The 27,362-nt window shown below is 36.3% G+C and overlaps 1 protein-coding gene across 8 annotated transcripts in view; it reads right to left on the bottom strand.

Moving 5' to 3' along the window:
• Window positions 1-883: 883 nt before the first annotated feature.
• LGSN (lengsin, lens protein with glutamine synthetase domain) overlaps window positions 884-27,362 on the bottom strand; it is a 47,666-nt gene continuing 21,187 nt past the window's right edge. For 7 of the 8 annotated variants that reach the window (XM_032443738.2, XM_085543833.1, XM_085543834.1 and 4 more), the window contains one exon: window positions 14,990-25,951. In XM_032443738.2, the coding sequence (XP_032299629.1) occupies window positions 24,752-25,951 (1,200 nt within the window). In that variant the 3' untranslated portion in view covers window positions 14,990-24,751. Of the gene's footprint in view, window positions 1,854-14,989; window positions 25,952-27,362 lie in introns of those variants that run through there. The other variant, XM_085543839.1, reaches the window with a different exon arrangement.

Genomic DNA, 27,362 nt, shown 5'->3' with positions numbered 1-27,362 from the left:
ATCAATATTGACATAATTCTGCAGTTCTGATTAGAGAACACTTCAGTGAGAGTTTTTGTGAAATAGGAAAACTGGAGTTATGCTCACTGTCTCAGCAAAATGAAAATGGCACCACAGATTACTAAGCGTGTCTCCACATATCAATTGATCCATGCAATATTTGTTCTTGTATTTGTTTTGAGAATGTCACAGTAACACAGATGGTGCAATTAGGTGGTTGGCTTTGATAAGTTGCACCTGCTTTTATGGTCTCAAAACATAATATTTCTGGCCATTTTATTTCTTACAACATCCTTTCTGAAATGCTGGAAAAGTACCTGTTCTTTGCACTCTACCACATCTCTGGCAGTAAAGTATGCCTTTGTAGGAATATACAGCCTCTTTTATATTTAATGGTGCTAGTGGGATGATACCTTGACTCTCACTGTTGAATGAAAAAAAAGATGCCACACATGATGTGTGAAACAATACTCGTTGCATTTTGTAGGCAAACAGTTTTTATCAGTGTATTCAAAGTCTGTTGTGACAAATATTCTGGCTAGTAATGACAGTCAATCCAATTAAGGACCCAGAATATGGGGACAGCATGGAAGCACTCCTGAATGGGGTGCACATAGGGGCGCATGGGGCCTATGTCCCCAAGAAGGGGACCACATGTGGTGTCTTCACCCACACATTCAGTGCCAGGAGGTGCAACCAACACTAACAGGATTCAAGGGTATAAGTAGGTATTAATTACAGAAGTGTATTTGGAAATCTGTATATAGTATTATATTTCAAGTGTCTGGAGTTGTGGTTTATGTTCTGTATTGCCAGTATTGATTCTGAATGTATAGTTCGGTGATCGCCAGTTAACTATATCATTAATAAATCAATACACCACTTTGAATCTGATTTTATTTAAACCACATGAGCTGAGCAGCTATCCATTGTGACACATATGATCAATTACTACAGAGACCTAAGTCCAACATAGGAGGATACATGACCACTCTTACATCTATAAATAAAGATTCTTAGCTTAAAGCTTTCAGCAGTAGCAAGGTTAAAAATAGTAGAAATATGGAGGATGGAAAGCTTCAGAAAACAGAACCACTTATTATAAGGCCATTACTAGAGAAAGCAATTTTGACAAAATTACACTGTATATTTTGCAAACAGCAAGACTCCATATGCTTAGTGATTACTATTTTTTTCAATTTATTGAAAAACTACATTTTCAACCTGCTATTTACTGTCAGTTTATAAAGGCACTAAAAGGTTTGCAACTATTTTGGCTTCCCTTAGAATAGAATAAGTTTCAGATACTAGTTTTCAATGTTAGTGCTTTATTATTGAATATGATTTCAAACACTCAGTGGCAAGTTTGGATATCCAATGCAACATGGACTGGTAGACACAATGCAGAATAGATATATTTAACTGAAGAGCTGCTATTACAGCAAGATACTCAGTCTACTCTTGAGACAGCCTTTTATACAGCAAGTCAGGAATGAAAACTTAATTTTAGAAAGCTAAACACCAAAGAAGAGGGGAAAAAAAACCACAGAAAACTTTTGCACTGAATCATTTCTGATAAAACAGAATAAGATTTAATATCAATGTGCAGAATTTGCCAGTGTTTCAAAAAACAAACAAACAAAACAGAAACAAGTGTTTTTTCAGTACAGTTGGAAAGGGACTCTGTCAGGGAGTGTAGTGATAGGAAGAGGGTAATGGCTAGACAAAACCTTGTGTGATGGGTGAACAAGTGACAGATGGATCAGATTCAGTGAGTTAAAATAAATGTTGATGTATCAGACTGGGATTCTTCATCACTCCATTTTAGGGTTAGTTCTCTTCATTGTTTTCATCTGCACAAAATAAATAAATAAATAAAATAAATAAATAAAAAAATTGAAAAAGAATGAAACTCATACATGCTACACACCACTATATACAGCAAAACACAGAAAATTTGTTAAGAACCAGAAAGTAGGTAAAGGTTTAAAAAAACTGATTGACTCACTCCTTGGAATCAGCAATGCAGCAAGAAAAAGAAATGAATACAAGGAAATAATTACCAAAAATACAACAGTAAAATTTTAGTGAAATAGAAATTAATTGTACAGTAAGTGCTATTTTAATATGCAACATGATTTTGTATGCTGATATGTATGCTGATTTGTATGCTAATACTCCGTGTTACTCTGTTAATTACATACTTGAAATTTCATCAAAGAACTACTCAGGAGAGAAACATATAAAATATACACATTGAATGAAATGCAGTCTAATCCAGAAGAGAAAGCTGACATTAATACTCTGAATGCTATGACTTACTGCCCTGTTTGCACCCAAGCCAGCCACTAAAGTGAGCTCTTTGATGTCTTTTGATTCATTATTCATTATGCTAGCTATTTTTGGCTCATGTAGAACACAGTACAGCCCATGTCTCACTTAGTAGCTTCTTGGAAAGAAAAATACATAGAAAATGAAAGGAAAAAATATTTAAATTTAATTTAAAAGAATAGGTTATATTTACTTTTCTGCACAGGACATAGCAGGACTTTACACAGAATTCTGCACTCATCAGCTGGCTTGTTTTTTCCTGTTCAAGACCAGAATACTGCATCTTTAGAAGACATCACTTTCAAAACATTTTCTCTTTGTATTAATCAATCTGGACAGTTAATTTACTGTCCATTTTACAACAGGGATGTCCAAACACTTGGAAAGAATAAATCTTAATGCAGATTACCCTTAGCTCACTGTCTACATCATCTATGTAGACTGCTCTGAAAGTAATGCCTCCAAATTATTTCAAGTGGGAACTACATCAGAAATAAACAGCACAATAACACTATTTGATAGAGCAAATTCTCAACTACGAAACAGCATTTTTCAAGACAGTTGCCACTATTAGCTATGCCTTTTTACCAGCAATGAACAAGAGCCTGTATACCATGATCATAAGCATCTATGCCTACAAAGGTGACCACTGTCGTCTCTGTTGAAGCATACCAACCACTGCCTTGCTGTGTTCACATCCACTGTTTGGACTCAATAAACTTTCAGCTTGTGTCAATGAATGCCAATAGGTGCCTCTTCTTCTGCATAGAGGAATTCAGTGCTACATTTTTTTTTTCATACTTCCAAGTCAGATGCCATTTTGCCATAGAATCATTGAATGGCCTGGGTTGAAAAGGACCACATTGATCATCAAGTTTCAACCACCCTGCCACAGGCAGAGTTGCCAGCCACCAGACCAGGCTGCCCAGAGACACATCCAGCCTGGCCTCGAATGCCTCCAGGGATGGGGCATTTACAACCTCCTTGGGCAACCTGTTCCAGTGTGCCACCACCCTTGTCCTATTACTATCAACCATCGTAAATAGCTGTTCCCCCTTCAGTTTATATGCTTCCTTCAGGTATTGGAAAGCTACAGTGAGGTCTCCCTGGAGCCTTCTTTTCTCCAAAATTGGCCCTCAGCTGCCATCTGTCACACAGTAATAAAATGTAATGGAATTTGTGGGTAGGTTCAACCTCTTCTGCCAAACCAACTATATCTGCCTCTGATGTCATGGGACTACATAATAAAATAGGATACATTACTTTCAGAGCAACCCTTGTACTGCACAGTCATTGTTCTCTCCCAGGCATGACAAAATGGCAAGCTCGGAAAATACACTTGCTTGAATTAACAAATTGCAATCAATCCTGACAATGAGTAAAGCAGGTCATCTGTATGTAGAGTGCATTTCAGTCACCTTAAGAAAAGGCCTTCAAAACTTGTAATATATCTTTTCCATTTGTGAAAGAAACATTGCACTCACCCTTCACGGTTGAAATATTGCATATTTTCAATGACTCATTGCACGATACTCAAGCATTCTGGAGTGGCAAAGGTAACTGGATTGTTCTTTCCCGAGTATTTAAGGAAAATAGAGCTGAATAATGCCAAGATGAATTGTGATTATATTGCTAGGGAATTCAATACCCACACTACAATGCTGTTATGAACACTGTGACTTTAATTAGGAAAGTGCTTGCAGTAACTTACTTATTGCATGGTTATTGAGATACTTTCATTAGTTTGTTGCTGTTTGTTTTTTGTTGTTGTTGCTTTGCTTTTAAAAGATTTAGTTTGACATTAGAGGTTGGTGGTTCAAGTCATGTTGTAGTCATTTAAAAGGAACATGGATAATGAAATCTGTGTTTATCAGTGTGTGAGGTACTAAAAATATGAAAGATATGCGCGAAGTTAAAGATGTCTTTTTATTTATTTTTTCTTTTTTTTTTTTCACTTTCATATAAATTATCACTTTAAATTCCTGCAACAACCCAGATTCTCAAGCGTCTTTCTCTCTTTAGAATTTGGACATTTGGAAAATAAGCTGTTTTTGCGCTCTTAGTGCCTTGTTAATGTCTTATCTGATATTGTGCTAGCAATGCACAGAAAAGTATAATTAAACAGGACATCTATAATTTAAAAAAGAAGCAGACTTTTATTTGGATTGCCATTATTGATCCAAATATCAGGTTGCCAGCCCAAGTGTATTTGGTGTTTGTAAGGTAAGTGATGATATCTTATACATGTACTGGATAAATCAGTAATGAACAAATGCTAAATAGAGTTTGCTGGAGTTAAAATAGTACTAGCAGAGTTTTTACCTTCAGCAGTTAAGTGTAAAGAAATTATTCTTACCACATGAACATAAAATATACAAGTAGATTAGATAGGCAGGATATATGTGTCCAAAAGGAGATGCCTATAATATGAATGAATTTAAGCCAAACTTTGTGGGATCTCTTTATAACAAATGGGTGTAAAAGAAGTACATCTATAGTACAATTTACCTTATCCTGAACCTGAAATTTATAACAAAATTTGAGACAGGTTGAGGAGCCAGGACTGTGAGGTTAAATGTAGACACCCACACTGTATATAACTAAGGCAAGATGAGTTGTCTGATACCCGCTTCACAGCAAGACTCACACAGTCTAGACTCGATTCTCTGAATTTGATCTCTAGTAGCATTAGTTCAACAGAGAAGAGAAATTACATTTAAAAGCTCCACCTCAGTTCATAGCATCACAGGGGTTACAAGGGAATTCTGGAGTTCTGTGAGTTACTGCTTCCCATTTTCTTTTGTTGTTGTTGTTGTTGCTGTTGTTGTTTTGTTTTTCCAAGGTAGTTCCTTCCAATGATACACAGAAATGTCTTTTGAATTACACGCCTTAATAAAAAGAGGTTTTGTACAGATTCCACAATCAGAAAATTGTAAGGGAAAAATAATTGGAGACACATCTGAGGGCATAGTTATACTTTCATGAAAGAAAATAAATGAAAAGCAGATTACCAGTTGTTCTATGTAATAGTGAGCTTGACACAATAACATCACTCCCATCATTCAAAACTAAAGATCAGAAGCTTTTATGTTTGGCTATATATGAAGAAATAAGGACAGGCAGAGACAGTTGGTGTGTAGGCTCACTGCAGCTTGCCAAGACTGGTAGCATCAGTGTCTGTATTAAGTATGTGATGAAGCTGCAGGGAAATGATACAAATAAATATGGAGCTCATTCACTCAGAGGAACATCTCTATCTCAACCACTGAGCAGGGGAATGAATGTTATGATCTTGGCAGTAGCAATTTGATCTGCAATTAGGACATTCATGAAATAATACTGGCAGCCAAAATGCAGATAAATACACATTTGCTTTTAGAAGAGCATGCTTTATCAGTAAATTGACACAGAAAATGATTACTCATCTTATATGAGAAAGATATGAATTATTAGGATAGAGACAAAGTGATGTTAAGTTCCTTAGGCGGAAACTCTGAATATATATATGCCTGCCTGGTCCATAAACCAGTAAATGAAATTCTAAGCTCTATGTTAAATTTTGTGGGCTATTTTCTCTTATAAGCTAAATGTTACTATGCATGTGCATTTGTAACCACATGTGCACTAGGTGCAGTTCTTTCAAGCAAAGGATTTTGCTGTGAGAACTGTAAAGAATTGTTGCATTGACAAACCCTCTGCAAGAATAGAGGGAAAAGGGGATTGAACGATAAAAACTAATTACGGTTTATTCCATTACTGTCTCAGGGCTCATATTTTATTTTCATGAATGAAGTCTCCAGTAAGGTGACTGGAATCCCTGGTTTGTAAGAACAGTGGTACCAGTAGGAATAGAATCATACCCAAGATTCAGCTTTTCAGTCAAATTCATTAGTTCAATTTTGCAAATATTTAAACATGGGAGAAGCTCTCCTGCGTACGTAAACTTCAATGGCTGTTTCTCACTATCTTCGTCTACAAGTCATCTCATCGCATGCAAGGGGTAGAGACTATATTTCAATATATTTTGAAAACATAGAATGTCTTTTCATAGAAAAACAGAGCAAAGCTTGCTCTCCTTTTATCAGTAAGTGATCACATTTCTACGTAGCAGCCACATATAACTTTTATGATCACCAAAATTCACATACAATTTGCAGCGCATACAAGAAGAAACATGAAATTTTTATTTCCTCTCTTCTATGCAGAGACTGTAGAGAGGTGGAAATCCATCCTACTTTATAATCTGCATTTGTCTTTCTCAATATTTTGTACTTTATGTGCTGTAACTTTTGATTTAAAGGCTGTCAAACTTGTTTGCCAATGTATGATGCCTAGGGCAGGCAGAGTAACCAGAACTAAACCATTCAGAAGTCAGGAAACAGAAAAGTCCCAAATGTAGGATGATAGGATTCCACAGAGCTAACAAATAATTTGGATTTCTTAACCACTCTGTATTATTACTCAGGGGGTAAGTTTCACATCTATTCTTTTTTTCCCCCCTCTTCTTACTCTCAACATTTTTTTTTAATTTATTTATTTATATATTTTTTTTGTGCTCTTGCCTTTGCACGCCCACTTTTTCCATCCCTCCTCACTCAGGCATCTGTGTGAAATTCCTCAGTAAAATGTGAGCAATAATCCAAATGGAGAGGAACAAGCTCCTGTTCCATTGATGGCCTCACTGCAAGCTTTGTAACAAGAGCCAAGGAGCAGGCCAGCTGGCTGGAGCGGACCTCACCTCCCATCTGCCTCCTGCAGTCCCAGCCCTCCCTCAGAGAGATGGATTGCTCAGTCCACAAGTATATCATTCCACGCTTTTATTTTGCAAGTGTAGCAACGTTAGGGGAAGCGGTGAGAAATATAGTAGATGATAATAATTTCAAAACAGAGCTGTTTAAAGTGTTCTATTTAATTCAATAAAATGTAATAGCAAATGGTATTTTTTTTTCAAAAACTTTCATAAGGCAATATAAAAAAATCAATAAAAATCCATTTCCCTAGCTCACTTGCATCATTAGAAAAGCTACTTTTTGCTGTCATATCCATGGAACTTTATTAGTTTTATCCCAGTTTGATTTTGTACTACCCTTTTTTAAAAATAATAATGACAATAACAAGAAAAAAAATACTTCCATAAGGCCCAAATTACACAATCAAAGATATGCTTGATACTAGATATGAAGTTGGAATATTCACATTAAGAAAAAAGTTGAAGTATAATAAATGCATAACAACAGGATTTGAGGCTATATCCTACAAATATAAAAATTTGATAGAAGGAAAGTACGTTTTTCCAGTGTCCCCAACAAGATATTCAACATATTGTGTAAAATAACATTCAAATATTTTGCTAAATGCAAAACCAACCCAGCTCTGAAGATATATTTGTTTAAATGTCTGTTTGCAACAGAGCAACACTGGGTCTCCTGTCAGATGAAAATAGGCCACAGCGAGAACTTCATAATGATGCATAAAGTCCCGTAGCTCTCTCTAGTGGATGGAAAGTGGTACACTGCTTTCCATGAAAGAGATGCTTAGAGTTTTTAATTGTATATTTGAAGTTAATACTAATTCCTTTCTCTTTCCACTTCATATGTAGTTCTGCCATGTATAAATATATTTCAAGTGATAGCACTATCGATGCATTATTTTAGAGGAATACTTTCATTTCTCTCCCTTTGTCCTGCAAAATGTAGCTTAAAGTAACTGTGAGGTATATTTGAAGAGAGAGGCAGTATATTTTAAAAATCAACTAATGTAATTGGAATAAAAACCATGACAAACTTAAGTCTCACCAGTCCTTCTTGAGAGCTAAACCAGAGCTGTTTATGTTTTAGAGCAAAGTAAATCTTGCAAAAAAAATTGTTTTACTTTTTTTCCCTTCTTGCATTAAAAGTACATGGTCATGGATCTTTTGTTTACAGAATATTGCTTGTCTCCTATACAAGACTATGTCATTGTAATACAAACTTAAGAAATAATAATTATTTTTTTTAATTATGCAGATTCCACCTTTCTATTTTCACTTTTAAAAAAATTTCTTAATACTTTGTAATGTGTTTTACGTAATTTCAATATACTTAACACAGACAGAGTAAAAGACATTAGGAGATAAATATACTTAGTCATGTCTCTTAACTGCTAGTAGGGTTTCCTTCTTGAAACTTGGCCTTGAAGCCAGTCCAGGCTTCCATCTATTGCTGCAAAACCTTGCATGAGTGGGAAGATCTGCAGGTGGGTTCTCACAGCTGTAGCTGTGTGTAGCTGTGTAGCTGTAGCTGTAGCACAGAGAAGCCAGGCATCACAGCATGATCTTCATTGTAGGCTCCAGGAAAAGGGAGAGAGGGGCAAAGGCTTTGAAAAAAGGAAAGGACTCTTCATTGCCCTGAGAGAAACACATTTTTCCCATTAAATCATAAGAAGCAGTTGAAACTAATCATCAGCTCCCCTCACAAAGGCAAGGGAAGTTCAGTAGATTGCATGAGAGGTACCTCTATACCCCACAAAGGAAATATACTTATTTCTTAACGAGCTCTTTGTCAGCCTAAAGGATGTGGAAGACAGAGTAATTCTGGAGCTGTTCTATCATCTCTCTGTAATTGTAATGCATGGCACAAGTTTATGCATATCTGAGGTCTTCCAAATAAACTAATGAGATGTTTGCCACATGAGCTATTTTGGAAGGCCTGCAGGAAATCTACACTTATACTGAAAGTAGCTGCCAGCTTGTTTACTGGAGTGATAAATAAGCCTTTCTCTTCTGAGGACTTCTAACTCTGCACAGTGTTTCAGTCTTTGTTTTGATCTGCAAATCCCTCTACAGTCAGAACTTTGTGCACTGCCACAGCATTGATCTGTGGAAATATTTTAACTAAGTTTCTTCAACTTTCTCACAGAAAGGCCTTCAATCTAGAAAAAGTTTGTTTGAGAATCCATCAAATCCTTGATATATTACAATTTCAGCTATGATTTGGTGCTATAAAATTCCTGCAAGTGTGACTGCAATGAGAACTGTTCAAATCGTAATAAACCAGGATGATCTCAGAAGAGAGAAGTGAAGGGAAATGAAAGATCAGAGGCTTAACTGTCATTAGAAAAAGATTTATTGTACAGCTGTATTGAAAAACATTACTAAGTTCAACACAGCTTTTGGAACTATAACGTGCTGGCTTCTCTTCAACAAACTAAAATGTACTAGCAAAAACCTTCTTCTTTTTATTTTTGTCCCCCCTTCCCCAGTATATCTGTGTTTATATTAAGATTTACAGCTAGGAATGTTATGGAAAACTACTGCAAACTATTGCAAAGGATATAATTTCTTTGATCGATGAATAGAGATTACAGAAAATAGACAAATTTTATCTTTAAAAAGGCATTTTTATTGGTAATACATATGTTTATCTAATAAATATACTACTTCCATACACCATACCCTCACAGTTATAACACCAATAATTGCAACTAATATCACTATATCACAAAAAGATTCTTATATGGATAGAAATCAGCATGATTTTAAAGATCATGTGTCTGTGTCTTTCAGTCTATAGACATTTTGGAAGGCTTTTCACTGGAGAGAGTAGTTCCTACAGAACAAAGTTTACCTTAATATGTTTAGTTATTTTTTCAGTTCTTTATTTAGACTGATGATCTTAAGAGCACCATGGAATTACAGGTTTGAATTAATCTACTTTGAAGAAGACAAACATATAATAGTGTTCACAACATATAATTTTACCCAGAATCAATTTGAGAATTTGCTTGAGATGACAAAGCAAGTAACTGGTGGAGATGAGAAGAGTCATTCTGGTTTACTGCTTGGCTGTACAGCACTCAAGTCTAATCATAAATTATTGGCTTTGTATAAAGCTGAGGAGAATTACAGAGGAAGTCTGATAAGAACACAGCACTGTCTTCAGAGGGGTATACAAGACCAAAACTGACTACAGTGTTTCCATTGTTGTATTTCAGAAGAGAATATCTCAGTTCTGTTTGGTGCCAGACCATTGTCCATAGGAATTTTATCAATATTAACAAAAGGTTATATTGCTAATAAATAATTCTTAAACTAATCTGTCCTGATAATATGGTTTTATGAATTCAGATCTTGTCTATTTTTCTTGTTTCATGAGCCAAAAATTATATAGAGTTTTACACACTTGAGGTTTGTCTCACTCCAATTTACAGGAGGGAGGCAAGGTTCTTTGATATGTGTATACCTGGCGTGAGATTAAGAAGCAATGGTTAAAATGTTGGTCCAACCAGTTTATTAAAGTCCTAGCCATTTTAGGGAGATGGGGAAGGGAAGGTAGGTGATAGGAAAAGTAGGAAATATAAGCAAGGAGTCTCTGTAGAGAGCAAATGAGAGTCACCACCGTGGGTCCAGTGAGGTACACAGTAAGGTCTGTTGATCTCAGGAACTCGTCTGATCACCACAGGGGATGGGAGACAGCCAGGGAGCTCCGCAGCAAGCCAGTCCCGGGGGTTCTTCCGAAGAGGTTTTCCCCTCAGGGAATTCTCCATCAAAGGTGTCTTTGGGAGTTTGTCTCCCAAGTCCCCAGTTTAGCGAGGGCCTTTTATCCCCCATTTCAGTGGGGTTTTTTTCTTCTTCTTTGAAGTTAGAGAATTACAGCTCAGCATTTTTGGGAATGTATCTCAAGCAAACACTGAAATTCCAAACAAGCAGGCAAATGCACTTTGTAGTATGGTTTAAAACCAGCTTTTGTGACATTCCTGGCCCACAGATAAGCCAGCAAGGAGTGCTGTGTCTCTGTTGCCAGACACAAGCATTATCTCCTTCTGCAGTGACTGAGCAGCACCCCTGAAGAAGACTGCTTGTCCTGCTTCTGCTTATCTTTGCAATCATAAGCAGAGGTACTGTGGCACAATAACACCCACCATTCACCCTCCTAGATAGTTAGCAGTTGCCAATCAGAGTATTATCATAAGAAAGGCCTCACGAAGCAAGCTTTGAGACAATAAAAGAAAAACAGTTAAATATATAACCTGTTATATAACAGGCAAAAATTTAATATTAAAAACTAGACTAAAAATAGGAATATAATCACAGCTTTGCAATTCAGTAATATCAGTCAAAATTGTAACACATGAGGATGGACTTGAAAACATTAGATCCCTATTTTGATGAAAATCTTAAAAATGTGTAAGATTTTTTTGTCCAATTGTGAGGTTTTACAGATAATTTGAAATCTCTAAGCATGTATCAGTAGTTTATGTTGCACAGACTGCCACTTAATTGAATTGTAACTAGCATAGTTGACTACACCCCAAGGACCCTTTGAAATGAAGAATGGATTCATCAGATTATTTCCTCTTAGTTAGGGATAGAAAGGAGAGCAAAATCCTTCCACAAAGCCTGAATCTTTTGTGGACAGTATGAAGTAGCTGTATGTAATGCATAGGAACTGATTAGACATTTATTTGATTTACTGAAACACAGTTCTTAACAGTTTGCACTGCATCAGCCTCCTTAACGGGGTTTTCAGGTTTTGATGGGTCTATATAGAAAAAATTTATTTTTCTTACTGTGAAAACTGCCATTATGAAACTCCCAGAGAAGTAAAATGCTTCTGGTCTTTGTCCGAAGTGTTTATGACATTTATTTCCCAGACATTTATATGACTATTCATTATATTGGTGAAGCGATACCATTTCACCCCACCTTCTTAAATTAAGTAAACAGCTACATAGATTGTAAGCTATATACTTCTGTCTCCAGCTGCTACCTCTACAGTGCCTTGCCTATTAGGATTCAGTCATTACTAGAGACCACAGGCTTCGTTCCCAAATTGTTTATGATTGCAGCTTCACTTCTTGCTCGCCTCCAGGCATGCAACCTCAAAGACAGCAAAAAAACAACTCAATTTCTTATAACACTCCCTTATATCTCTTGCTATACATCTGCTCCCAGTTGTAATTCCTAATTTGCAGACTACTGCTGTAGGCAGTCCTGCAATACAAATAATGAGCCATGCAGAGCAGTATAAAGTGCTCAGGCAAATAGGTGAAATAATTTACACACTTAGGAGTGCTGTAGCCTGTGAGACCATGTGTAGTCTGTAGACAGAGGGCATATATCTAAGGTACAGCAGAAGATTCAGGTCCTTTCTCTCCCACCACATCAGACCATAGCTGAGGAATATGCAATATGTTGTGGGGATCCAAGCAATCCTAAGTGTTCAGTAACAACATACATGCAGCACCAAGATCCTGCCAAAGGGAACTCACATTAGGCCCTGCTGACAGAGGAGGGGCTGCATATGGTAAGAAATGGATGCATAGAACTGGTGCTGAGTCCAGCCTTGTTCAATATCTTCAGCAGCGACCTTGATGAGGAGATATTGTCCACCCTCAGCAAGTTTGCTGTTGATATGAAGCCAGGAAAAATGGCTAATACACCAGGAAGCTGTGCTGCCATTCAGTGAAACCTGGACAGACAGGAGAGCTGGGCAGAGAGGAACCAGATGAGGTTTAACTAAAGCAAGTAGAGTCTTGCACCTGGGAAGGAATAATTGCATGCACCATGAAGAGGAGCTCTGCAGAGACGGACCTGTGTATCCTGGTGGACAACAGGTTGGCCGAGAGCCAGCAGTGTGCCCTGGTGGTCAAGAAGGCCAATGGCATCCTGGGGTGCTTTAAAAAGAATTTTGCCAGCAACCTCGTCACTCTGCCCAACATCAGTATACTAGTAGCATTTTGTAGGAGTAAAGCCCAAGTTTGTTAAGGGCTACTTCTGGAGACCCACAGAAATGCAGTGGCATAGCAGACAGGAGTCTGTCCCACAAAGCCATGAGTGGGCCTAATCCTGTCCTTCTTGTCAGCCATTCTTTGCAGACAAGTCATGTAGGAATATGTCTTTACATATCTTCAGTTTATTGCATAAGTGCAAACAGCTAATTAGATTGTCCTTGAAGATGTAATTAAGGGCTTAACTCTCTCTTTAAATTCTATTATCACAGAATTTTTTTAGTTGGAAGGGACCCTTATAGGTCATCTGGTCCAATCCAACTCCCCTGCAATGAACAGGGACACCACAGCTAGATCAGGTTGCCTAGAGCACTGTCCAGCCTGACCTTAAATGTCTCCAATAACAGGATATCCACCATAACTCTGGGCAACCTGTTCCAGTGCCTCACTACCCTTACTATAAAAACAACTTCATATGTTCAATATGAATTTCTCCTTTTAGTTTGAAACCCTTTCCCCTTGTCCTATAACAACAGTCTCTGCAAAGAGTTTGACCCCTTCTTACTTACAGCCTCCCCTTAGATACTAAAAGATCTCTATCTGGTCTTCCCAGAGCCTTTTATCATCAGGGTGTAAATTCAGAGCAGCACCACTTTAGAAGGTGGATTTAAACTCCCATAAACTGAAAGTTAGTAAAATTACAGTCAAGCCTCCAAACACCAAGGAGGCTTCCCACTATGAGTAAAGTTATGTAAAATGAAGGCATTGAGGAGAGGATTTTGGAATGAAAAGGTCTGAAAAAAGTAGTAGCTCTTACAGGGATCAGAGGATTCTCACAAAATCTGACAAGCAAACAGCCTGAAGTATAGCCTACTATATCCTGAAGAATGTTGAAAGCATCGGATAAACTGGAATATATCTTCTTAAAGATAATAGGTATTTTCACTGTTGTTATTTACACAGCAAAATGATGTGCTGATTTTGAAAAATCAGAAGTGGTTTTTCTTTCACTTCTATCTTTAAAAATGCTCATCTAAACAACAAACAACCCTAAAGGTTAAACAGGCTGGAAGATACCAAGGAATTGAATGCTGTGGTTATTTTGACTATCAAATAAATAAGATTTCGTACATTTCTCCAAAGATGAAATTTATTTTCTGTGAGAATATTACTTTTTTTTCCTCAAAAATCTCTAAATTAAAATTCTTAACTACAGCATCTCTTAACTTTTTTTTTTTAGAATTAAATACAAGCAAGTGGTACCTAAATTGTAACAGATGGGGAATATTCTCTTTTTAAAAATATAGAAATGAATAAATAAATAGTGCTTACATTGGACAAAGCTGTAAGATATCTCTGCCTTCCTGCCTGCTGCAGGAAGGAAGGTTTAAAAATCCTTTGCAGATTTTTACAAATGCATTCTGATATTACGCATTAGTTGGTAGAACAGCAATTAGAAGAAAAAAAAATGACAGAAGAATATGATGAAAAGAGGATTTTTTAAAAAAATCATAATTTTACATAACTTTTAACTTATTAACAATAATTGCAATAATTAACAGTTCTGATTTTGATTAGTATGAGAGAGAACATAAATATTAAAAAGTGATATTCTTGTGCAGGAAAATATGCATGCCTGAATTGGTGAGACATAAAAGGCCAAGAAAATAATTTTCTCTTCTTTCCAAGATCAAGATTGAGGGGAAAAAAAAACTGGAAATCACCAGGTAGGGAAGCAACCTTCACATTCTTTCCTTTCTTAGCAGGTGGCAATTACATTTTATGATTGTTTTCATTTGGGTACTGTGCTGCTTAATCATCCATTTCTTCATGTTTCAATCTCCACATCTCAGTACTGCTTTAGGAAAAAGTGTTTTTATGGTGCTGTTCCAAATGGGCTCACTTGAATAATTTGACCTTATTGGAAAACAAAAACAAAACCAAACAACACTGGAAAAAGACAAAAATAAGATTGTACTTTATTTTTGCAAGACAGGAGGAAAAGTTAAACCTCAGATTACAATCTTATATTACCCAAGAATCCTTACAATAGAAACTTCTACTTTCAAGACTTCCAGAGATACACCTACAGCAGCTTAAAAAACTAAGCAAGCTTAGCATGTGAGTGATATCAAATGTATCTTCTCCCTCAGTCTCTAAAAGCAGGCCACTATAAACATCAAAATAGCAAACTGTATTTTTATTCCATTAGATCTCAGATTTAAGGAACATATAGGAGATTTTAGGAATCATGTTGTTGCTACAGAGATTATATGCTGTACTCTGAAACGTACTGGACAGGCAACTTCACATGTCGGCAGTTTGCACAGAGCTGATGGGATAATTCTGTGAACATTTATTAAATTTATTAAAAACAAAGGGTGTATACAGTAGTAGAGGAAAATATATTTTGTTGTGCCTGATAGAAGTTGACACAGTTCATCCCCACATCCACTCAGTGATGAAATCCTGCAGAGACTCCTAGTAGGCACACATACATACAGAAAACACACATGCAGTGCATAAGTACTTGTGTGTAGAGGCAGATACGTGATGCACTTATGCAAATAATGATGAGTATGGCCAGATAGGCATTGAGACCCCTATTTCCATACCTCTAAACCTTTTTATACCTCCGCCTCTCTATCTTACACTTCTTCCTCCCTAAGTCACTTAATTCTACAGTTTTTCATACTTTTTTCTTCTACTACATTTTGCAATATACATCTTCAGCAACAGCCAATTTATAAGCTATACTGCTGTAGCCTGGAGCTGTCATAGAGGCAAGGGGAAGAAAGCAGTGTTACAGCCATGAGGCTACACGAGTGGGACACAACAGGATGTTTTGGGCTTTTCAGTTCCAGCAGGATTCAGCTGAAACAGCAGATGAGCAGATGAATAACTGGTATCTGCAAGGTGTCATTCTAATTCTTGCCTTTATTGGCTCTTTGCTGAGTTAGTATAGATCACTCACTGATTCTATAAGAAGCATTATCTCTTCTGGGCTTAGAGTCAGACTGTTTAAAATGACAGTTTAAGTTATCATTTGTGCTTAGTGAAACTCCAGATAAACCAGTGATTAGGTAAAGTAACTACTGATCCTTCTGTGATTTCTAGAACTGATATCCAGTACTTCAATGCAAGGGCACCATTTGATATTGCTAATGTGTTCTACTTAAAGTTCAAAATATTATCCTAGTGCAGAAAATGAATCAACAGTCTGAATTTCCCAAATCTTTGCAAGCCATCTACAAAGTAATTTCTGTTTGAAAACTTCTAGAGATGCATCCATCCATTTCTTTATTGGCAGGTCATGTGCCAGATGTTCAGGTAGATGAAGAATTAACCCTTTCTCAACTCCCCACACTCCCCCCCTCCCCCCCTACCCCCCCCAAAAAAAAAAAAAATACTAAATGAAACGTATAAAGTTATACTTAATGAACGTGTGTGATGAGCAAGGCAATCTTCAGAGCCCCAGGATGAGTTCATCCTCATTGTGAGGTGTGGTCAGCAGTGATGGGGCAATGTGCAGAATACCTAAACTAAAGAGACAGTCTCATTGTTCCTTGAAGTTCAAAGTTTGGTTAATACATCCCAGTGTGTTGTAAAACTACCATGTTTCTAAGCAGAACTGTGAGCATCTCAAAAGAAGCACAGCTTTGCCTCACCCTGCCAAGATGACGACATTCCACATACATCCTCGAAGTCAATGTGATTTGCCATTTTACTTAGACTCTTCAGTCAAAGACATACCACTACAGTAATAATAATAATCCAAATAAAGCAAGGTGCTTGCTGGACCTTACTGTCACTTAGTGATTTATGATACAGCACACAAGAGCTTAAAGGTGAACCCTATTGTGAATCTCAGTGATATAGTGTATAATACAGAGAAGCTTAGCATGTAATTCTATTGTAAATTTATATTGATTTACTGTACAATATATAGAAACTAATGGTGTAGCTTCATTGTGAGACTCTTTGCCGTTGCTTCCACTATTGTGCAGCTGATTATGTAACTTCATTGTGAAACAGTGATTTACCAGGGGGCACTGAAGTTTTCACTAAGCGACTCTGTTGTAAGCCCCTAGTGATGTGTTCACTTAGCACTGCTGGAGAATATACTAGACTTTTACTAAACTTGCTGCTGATGTATGGTGAAGAATTACCTGCAACCAATGAAATATTTATATATAAATATTTTTAAGAAGTCTACAGAGCACATAATTTAAAATATATTAGCCTCTAATCTCATGAATAAGGTGCCATACAGAAAAGACCATTTTCTTTAAGAGATCTAACAAAGGCATAGGCAGTATATTAAATTTGCCGATTGTCTCCCAGATTTGAAGAACCTTGGGCTTTTCCACTTTTTCATAAAAATTCTAGTATTGCTAACATACTCAATTATTCATAAAGTAGTGGAAATATTTGTGTTGGAAGGGACTTTTAAAGGCCTACTGGTCTGATACCTCTCCAATAAAGAGGGATAGCACAGCAAAATCAGGATGCTTAGAGCACTGTGTAGTCTGACCTTGAATGTCTCCAATGGCAGGATACCCACTAAAACTCTGGGCAACCTGTTCCAGTGCCTGACCGCCCTTATTATAGAGGAAACTTCTTATGTCCAATCTAAATCTCTCCTCTTTTAGTTCTATTTCCTCTTGCTCAATAGCAACAGACTCCACTAAAGTGTGTGTTCCATTCCTTCTTACTGCCTTCTCACCTCAGAGCCTTCTCTAAGAGAACAGCCCCAGCTCTCTCAGCCTGTCCTTGTGAGACAGGTGTTCTGTCTCTTGCATCATTTTTGCGGCCCACCTCTGGATGAATTCCAAGTGCTCGATATCTGTCTTTCTGTCTCAAAAATCTCTGGGATTTTTAGCTAATGTACTGCCTTTCACCTAGGGTAGACTTGGGCCAGGAAGAAGAGTATTCAAATGATTCTTTGTGGTAGATTGACTTTTGGCCATCAACCGACACCCAATTCTTTGCACATCCTGTCCCCCTCCATTAGGATGGAGGAGAGAAGTTGGAAGGGTAAACATGAGCGGAGACTCACCTATCACCTTTCACAGGCAGATCAGTGATCATCCAGTCACCAAGCAATGTCTAATTTGGGTAAAAAAGAAAACTGCTTCACAGTTTTGATTGCTGAGTACTAAGTTATAAGACATGGGGTATCACTTTGGCCAGTTCATGTCAGCAGTCCTAGCCAAGACCCACCCTCTTGGCTACACCCAGTGGGGAGTCAGAAGCAAAACAGGCCTAGATTCTATGCAAGCACTGTAGGCTGCAAACCTACAGGTTAATATTAAGAAAATGAACCCATCCCTACTAGATCCAGCATGTGGTTGAATGACATATATGAAAGTAGGTTTCAGTAAGGTTGTGGTTACTATCACCTCTAACGCTACTGCAAGATAAATTTTCAAATGTTGTATAAACATATGTATATATCTCAATGTATCTTTGGAGATGGTAATCTCTTGCCACCAAGTAGCCAGTGATTCTATGAGAACTAACTTCCACACTGAGATGCATGGCTGTATACCTAAAAATGTGAGTGAGGCACCAAAAACTGTGAATTCAACTTGATATCCTACAGAAAGACTACATCAGTGTACGTCAAAGAGACACATAATGATGTGTGCATTACCTGTGATCCTGTAAGTGCTAGCAGGTTCCACCTCAGGTATACCTTAGTTTTATACATCAAACAAAAAATAAAAGAAAAACTAAGGACATAACATCTACCAGGATGAAATATCATTGCCAGTACAGACTGAGATGGCAGAAAATGCTGTCCGTGGATGTTGTCATGATGAGAGCTTAATGTCAGCAAAGAAATCAAAAAGCACTTTTAAATTAAAGATTAAACTGAACAACAGTTGTTGCATACCTTCAATCAAAAGAAAATTGCTCTGCAGTTGTGAACTCATCTAAGTGGCTTCTCTGTCAGCCACGGTTTTATTCAACTTCAACCAATTATTCCTCATCCAGCAGCTGACATCCTGACTGCTGCGTTGTTGGGCTTTTCTCAGGTGGTGAATAAGAGCTTATATAAATTGAGCACCCTCACTTACTCAGACCTTTTCACTTCTTTTTCCCACTGTTGAAGTATAACGTAGATGTTTAGTGAAACTGCCCGTAGACAGTTTGTCTGCTCTTTGCTTCCTTTACTGACATATCCTGGGACCATATTTTTCTGTTTTCCAGACAGCAAAATTTCAGACCAGTTAAATTAACGTTTTGCAACGACAATGCAGATTCAGTTTTTCTTTAAAGCATTTGGACAATTTTAAGCTTATTTGAGCTTTTTACTAGGAAAGGAAACAAAAGGAAGTTGCAAAGCGAGTTGAGGAAAGGGCACTATTAAAGCCTGAATCTTGCAAATTTGCGTAAAGATTAAATATGTGATAAATATGAGGTGTGGAAGTTGACATGCAGAATGAATATTAACTAATACTGACTAAATATGTAGTCAGAATTATATGTAGAAGTGCCTACTAAATGTATAGCTAATTCTTGATAACCTTAATTCTGCATTTAGGTTCTGAAAACCTTTACACAGTTCTGCTCAGGAACAGAAAGGCAGTAGCAATTGGTGTATCTAGGATGCATTTATTATATATTTATGATTCTCCCACAGCAGACAAGAAAAAAAAAAAAAAGTTGGAAAGGAGACAAATTAGTATAGTAAAATGGCAATCCATATGAGCAAGTAGACTCTCCACAGCATTTTAATAATGTGATACTATGAAAGACTATTCAGTGGCGGCCTAAATTCAGTTACAAAGTGCTGCTGTTAGATAACAAATTCCTCGGTTGCAGCATTGTTAACATATATGAAGATTATATGCATATGTACATTCACACAAACATGGATGTATCTCTTTAGATTAACTAAAGATTTACATAATTTGATTAGGAATTGAGACAATATTTTGAAAAGTCTCAAAATGCAGCTTTACTGGAAAATTCAATGGTAAACTAAGCTTAACTAACCAAGTGGTGAAGAATCACAGAATCACAGAATCACTGGGTTTGAAAGGGACCTCCAGAGATCGATCCAAACCCAGGACCTCACACAGGTGCACTACCTTTCAGCTACTGTGCTGTGATTCTTTGAAATACTATATGTACATATACAAAATAAATAGATATATTTTTATGTAATGTTTTGCAGGGCCGTATGAGAGTTTGAGATTCCAGAGGAAAGTTGCGCAGTGCGCTGCTGCCCTCTGGCTGGAGCCTGAAAGAAGAAAGACTGAAGATTCACTTGTGTGGATGGTGTCAGCAGTTTGACTCACAGCAGATTCTTTAACTCTGAAAATAAACTTTTTTTTTGTATCTTACAATACCTGAAGCATAGTTAAATGAATGCCATTTTCAAATTCATAGTACTGTATGGAGGAATCTGTAGATTTTATATAATTTTGTGACACAATTATATAATAATTGTGACACTATGTCACAAAATAGATCAAGGTGTGTGAGATGTTTTCATAGTACATTGCACAGCACAAAATTTATTTGCGCTTCATAGCATGGTGTTTCAACACCTTTTTCACTTTGTTCCTATTGTTTAATTACATGGTATGTCTAACTGTAATAGTGAGTCAGTTTTTCTGACTGTGTATCTTCTAGTGAATCTTCTAGTGAATCTTCTTCCTTGTGTATGCATACTACTAATAGAATTCCTACCCTAAAAACAACGTGATTTAGCTATTATTTCTATCTTCAAAGAGGATATTCTGGATAACCAATAATGGAATTTTCTCTGAATTTCTCTGGTTCAAAGGCCATACTGGGTTAAATGTTGAACCAATCTCCACCTTTGATATCTACTGAGCTCAGAATAAATATGAGACATATACCTACACAGGTACTGTTTATTAACCTTCAGTTTCAAGTTGGACTGCGTGTAGAAGGATAGAGAAAACAAATCATTCTGTGTACTTGAGGAAGAGAAGATTTTGCATAACTCTCCTTGGCAGAATGTCAACTTCTTTTCAAAAACAGGTGGAGGAACACCAACGAGGAAATTTTAAAATCTGAGACTTTATTGGCAGAAGTCTACATAAGCCCAACTAACTACTGCTTTTCCCCATACCTAACCACCTAGTAAGGAGGCAGTGAGATATAGGAATGGAGCTACAGCTATCTCACGTTTTAGAGCCACATCAAGTAGATATGGTCAGCCAGACCTAAGGATACTACTTATTTTGAACCAATTCCTGACCTGAGGGATGTGTGACTCAGTAAGGCTAGGAAACAGGAAAGCCTATTAAGGAACATATGTGTGTCTGCTTGAATTCTTAGTTATAAGGTAGTTAACAACTAATACATGCACACAGTTTAAATTTTCAGATGAAACTACCTCAGGCTGGTGTTACAATCACATCCTGGTGAGTCAAATGTCTATGTGAAATGAATTGTTTTCATAGATGTATGTAAAAGATGCTGATAATGAGATAACTGAATAGAAGTATTATTATGTGGCTTTGGCCAAATATCTGCATCATTTCTGTAGGTAATGAATGAAAGTATGCAACTCAACTGTCTAATTATCTTTGATTTCTATTTTACTGATTATATTAGACCATATACATAGTTCTTCCAAGGCTAGAAGTAAGTGATATCACCTTCATCTCTAGATAAAGAGATGGACTTCTGTATCATTGTGCATATACATATACATATGTATACATATATATACATATAGTATATTTCTTTTCCTATTAACTTAGTTATGAGCTCAGAATTCGCCTGTCTCTTCGGCAATAACACAACAACAAGGAAACCAAAGTTTACACCCCTGAGGATGTATTATCTTGGTACATCATAAGTCACAAAAGTTTTGTGACTCTTATCGGAGCTCTCCCAGATTCTACAAGTATCCATTAGTTAAAAGCATGTTGGTGATTCTTCAGGTTTTCTTAATGTTAGTCCTAGTGATTCACTATCCTGAATGCTTTGAAGTTCTCCAGTGTCTATTCTATGTCTTTTTTTGATAACTAACTCTGTTAGTTCCATCTTGACCACAACAGACAGATTATATTCTTCTACTTATCAACATATTTTACGTACTTGAAAAACATTATAAACCTTTATATACATATCCTCTTTCTAAGATGAACCTTTCAGTCTTTCCTAGTAAGTAGGGTCTAGAATTATGATCGTTTTCTTTGCTCCTCTATGGATTTTCTCCAGTTAACCTGTATGTGAGAATAATTTCACTGATCTCAATTTGAAACTGAGAGCCGGTGAAATGGAACACAACCCAGAGTCCTTTCCAAAGAAACACATACTAATGCAGCTCAGATCTGTGTTTCAGTGTAGTATCTTTCATTTAACCATTACTGAAATATTTCTTTTTCCTGAACGTTTCTCCAATATTTTAACTTCTTTTTTTTTTTTTTCCCCATCTTTTCTATCTTATTATTTTCATTAACATCAGTGGAAAAGGAAAAAAAAGAAATTACAAATATAATAAGCTTGTTCTCTATTTCACTATCTAGGTCAGTAAGGAAAATTATGAATAGGATGGACTCCAAAATAAGTCACTGTCACTTCCTATTACATACATTCTTCATTTTTGAACACAAAATCCTCCTCAATTATCCATCTCCCCATTTCTCTGTAATGTGTACTTTGCTATTCCAAAGAAATTATACACTGAATTCTCTTCGTGTCTTCATAATTTCAGATTAGTTGTAACTTTTATAAAGAAACTATGACTTTAAAATATCACTGAATTTAAAATGTCAAATTTATAATCTTGCTCATAACGTAAGTTGAGATTTTTTCCACAGAAAATATATCCCACAATTTTAATGACAAATACCTCACAGCACCAATCTATAACCTCATTTAATTGAAAAGATTTAGTGAAATGACACGGTGATACAAATTGAAAACATGTTATAAGGTATGTGCAATATGGAATATCCTTCCATAAAAGCTAAATTACACTCAAGCTGGCAGTATAAAAATGTTTTCTATGTTTTCTGTTACAGAAGAAATCCTTCTACTCTTTTGAGAGAGCGTTCACTTGATGAGTATTGTAAAACTGTAAAAAGCATAGGTAGCCTAGCAAATGTTTAACTTATTTTTGACTTGCCAACTATCATAATGGCTTTATCATGCTGGTATTGTAAAAAGTCATCTTCTAATACTTTAAGTATTTTTAAAGTTTAGGAGTTTAGAGCAATCTTCCTTGTAATTCTTCATCATGGCATGAAACCATATGTAGAAAAAGTAGTGATTACGTTACACAGTGTCAAAAGCAGTACCACTTTGTCAGTGGATTTATAAGTACATAGTATGATAAAGGCTGAAAAGATTAAAAGATGCTTTATTAATACCAGAAACTTCTCATGCAAAGCCTTGCAGCACCTGACTGTAGTATCCTGGGAAATGAGCACTACCTTATGCAAAGCTAGAGGTTTTAAATGTCATCATAAATTTTTTTCAATTTAAAACAATGCACAAGTTTAAATTACCGAACTGTGGTGCTTGAGACATGGATCTTGGACCTGCAAAACTGTGAATGGCATTTGCAGACGACGTGTGATGAAATGTTAACAGCACATCAGTCAATGTTAATTTATTTCAATTGAGCAGCATGAAATGGTCATCTTTTCTCCTTGCCTTTCTGAAGCAAATTCATGAAAAATTGTTCAAGGATACAGACAACTTTAAAAATTCATAACTGCTTATTTTGAAAGAAATATTCATGATGTTTTCCCACAGAGTTGGAATTTGGAATTATCTTATTTTTGTGACATTGAAACATTATATTTTTAGGAAACTAGTTAATTTTCCATTTCAAATAGTGTTGTGACTGATTTATGTATCTATGTCACAAAATAACTGAACGAACAACTCTCAGTTTTACATGGCATTTCTCTCTCTGGGAAACACAAGATCAATTATGTTTTATTTAATCAATTTTATTTTATGGAAAAAATAATATGAAAAATATAGATCAGAAATTTGATTTTCAAAACTCTTGTGTGGGATTGTGCTTCGATATCAGGATCAACTTCTATATAAACTTTTAATTTGTTAAGATTATTACATCTACAGAAGTTTAATGCATGTCCATAGCCATTTCTGGTAAAGCTTTGTTTAGGCAATGTGCCTGCTGTTATGTAAAATTCTTATTTTAATACATAAGATACATACAATGATGGTCATTAATACATCTTGCCAAGAAGAACAAGGAATAGCTATTAAACTGTGCAACTGTTAGGTCTAAACAAGGTGAAATGTAAGAAAACATTATGAGCAAAGGAAGTACTTTTATGGGAGTTTTCTGCCAAGATCTTGTGAAGACTGAGAAACAACCAGAAATAAAAGATGGGACTTGGTAAATGAATATGTTCACAGAGCCCCTGAAGAGCTTTTTGTGCAGCAAAACAGAAGCTCTTTTCCATTTCACCTCCTCTTTTCTTCTTTCTCCCAGCAGGTCTGTTTACTTATAATGAAAAGCTAGTATTCTAAAGGCCCATAAAATATTTTTTTTCATGAATATCACTTTTCCACTTTGCAAACTGTACAGACTTCAAAATGAAATTGCTATTTACTATACAAAGAAGGAAATGCAATAGATAAATCATTAAAACATTTCAAAATATATTTACTAATTACAAGATATTAGTGTACGGTATATGCCTTTATACAGCATCAGTACAGAAGAGCGCTCCCTCTAAATAAAATACCCCAAGCATTTGTTCCTTTCGCTATCCATTTCTTCAGTTTCTAACTCATAATGTTTCATGGCAATGAAATAACTGATGAAAGTTTCACCTAATGCTTCCCTAATGCATGAATCTTTCTCAAGTGCCACAAGAGCATCTTCTAGCTTCAGAGGGATGGATGAAGGTTTCAGATCAGATATATGGTTTTCTTCCTGGGATGGATCATCATACTTAAGTCCTCTCTTTACTCCATCTAGACCTGCAGCAATAGTAGCAGCAAGTACCAAGTAGGGATTTGCTGTAGCAGAACTTAATTTATTCTCTATGCGAGCACCTTTTCCACCGTAACATTTGACATTAAAGGCACAGCTGTTATCATTATATGCCCATTTTGCACTTACAGTCTCTTTCGATTCTTTGCTGTATTTGGAATAAGGTTTGCGGCAGCTGGTGGTAGGAGCCATCAAGCAGCTAATAGCTGCCGAGTGTGCCAAGAGACCAGACAGCCAATTTTTTCCAATATCTGTGAGCTCCTCAGCTCCATAACCAACAGAAAACAAATTCTTCTGGCCATTCAGATCCCACAGACTATGTGAGAGAGCCCCTGAATTGTAGAATCCTGATTCTGAGAAAAAGCTAGCTATGTAGCTATACTTCTTAGCCACCTCTTTAATGCCTGTTCTAAACGTAAAGGCACTGTCAGCAGCATCTATGCCAAATGCCGGATGAAAAGTGATCTCCATTTGTCCAGGCCCACTAGAAGAAGAAAAGCTTTCAATGTTGGCTCCAGTACAATACATTCCTTCAATGAGCTCCTGAATGAATGTCTGGTCGTGGTTATTTAGTATTGTTGCTGCAGGAAAAGATATTGTCTTCGAATTTACAACCTCAGTAATGCCATAAATACAAAATTCATAAGTGAAGGCAGAGTGTAGAGAAAAGCCATTGTCCTGAAGCTCTCTCAGCTGCTTCTTGGCAACATGCCTAGGCGAGGTCATTAGAGGGTTGCCCAGTACAGTGAAGGAATCACATATCACTCTAGCAGTCTGCTCATTCCATGGTAGAATTCGAAATGTTGATAAATCAGGATTCAGGATTATGTCACAATTAAAATTGGTTGCATTTATATAATCTATTTCATTATCCTTAGGATTCAGGGTCAGTTCAAGATAGCTTCTGGGCATGGCAACACCATGAATTGCTTTTTCCTAAACACAGAGCAGAATGACAAACTACCAAATGAGAAACTAACTGAATGGCATTTCTATGTAAGCGGAACAGAGAAAACACTGATTTGTAGCAAGAACAGTAGGATTTTTCATAAAAGAACATCTAAAGCACAGCAGCCATTAAAGTGGAAGATACCAGCCAATTACTGTGTCATTGTGAAGAAGAACATTCTTGTACAAGATTGGTATAAAAAAATCTCGCATCAAATATACTGATGACTGTTTTTTAAATTCCCATAAAGAAATGTAGGAAATGTTCAACACTTAGAATTCCTTCTTTGTTTTGTTTTGTTTTGTTTTTGTTTGTTTGTTTGTTTTGTTTTTGTACAACTATGGGAATCAGTCATGTACAAACTTTGCAAGTCAAACATTTATTTATAAGTACTTTATGAGGCTTTAGCATTTTCTGAGCACTTGTTTTACACAGAGCCAAGTGTGTAAAAGGCCTCATGATGAAATTCAGGCAACCACTTCTCTTTAAATGCCATAAAACTTGCCTCACCATTTTTTCAAATGCAAAATTAAACCAAAAATTCTCACTTTGTTTTTGTAGGGTTTTGTTGTTGTTGTTTAGTTCTTTGAGTTGGGGAAGAAAAAGCCAATAAAGCAAAAAGAAAAACATACAGAAGCATTTTCAAGTGAGAAATTTTTCTAATGTTTCAGTGCTCCCCTCTTAGGTAGCAAACAGGATAAACTCCTAATTCTACTTTCTCTCTTTGAACAGTGAACTTCCACTTATGTAAATGAAATGTAGATAGGACAATTCCAAGCAAATGCCTTTACAACTTATAACAAAGCCACTGGATGATGAAAGCTGCAATTATGTGGCTGTCAAGAGAAACTTGGCTCACGTTTACATTTCACCTTTATCCACTCAAGGGAAAGGGAACAGAGGAGACAGAATAAACATAAAAAAGAGAAAGCTCAGACATGATAAAATATTTCCTAACCAGATGGAATATTGTTGAAATACTTAAAACTGTATATAACGGTTCCCTTAAAAATGAATGAATAAATCACCAGTATGGAAAAAATTGCTATTAAGTCATGATTTCTCACCTGATTGACTACTATAACATTTCTAAAAGCTGCAGGCATTTTAATTCACTTATTTTCTTTTTGTTAGTGGTTACTATTTTCTCACTGCAGTTTAGTGATATCCAGTAAATCTAAATCTTTATAACTGCATAGAATTTAAAAAGATAAAGAGTTTACCATAAGTGCAAGCTAGAGAAATTACTGGCCCTATTTAATTGGATTACCACTTCTGGGAAACAGACAGATAGATGATTATAGTGATAAAAGAATGTACACATTCTTTGGGAACTCTAACAAGTGAAAGGAGCAAGTAATTTGTTCTAAGTTTGAGGTTCTGCTTGCACTAGGAAAA

Source organism: Coturnix japonica, chromosome 3 (genome assembly GCF_054131305.1).
Source record: "Coturnix japonica strain WE chromosome 3, WE-NBRP24, whole genome shotgun sequence".
Classification (NCBI taxonomy): Eukaryota; Metazoa; Chordata; class Aves; order Galliformes; family Phasianidae; genus Coturnix; species Coturnix japonica.
Note: the sequence above shows the minus strand (reverse complement) of the source record. Positions and strands in the feature narration are given on the sequence as shown.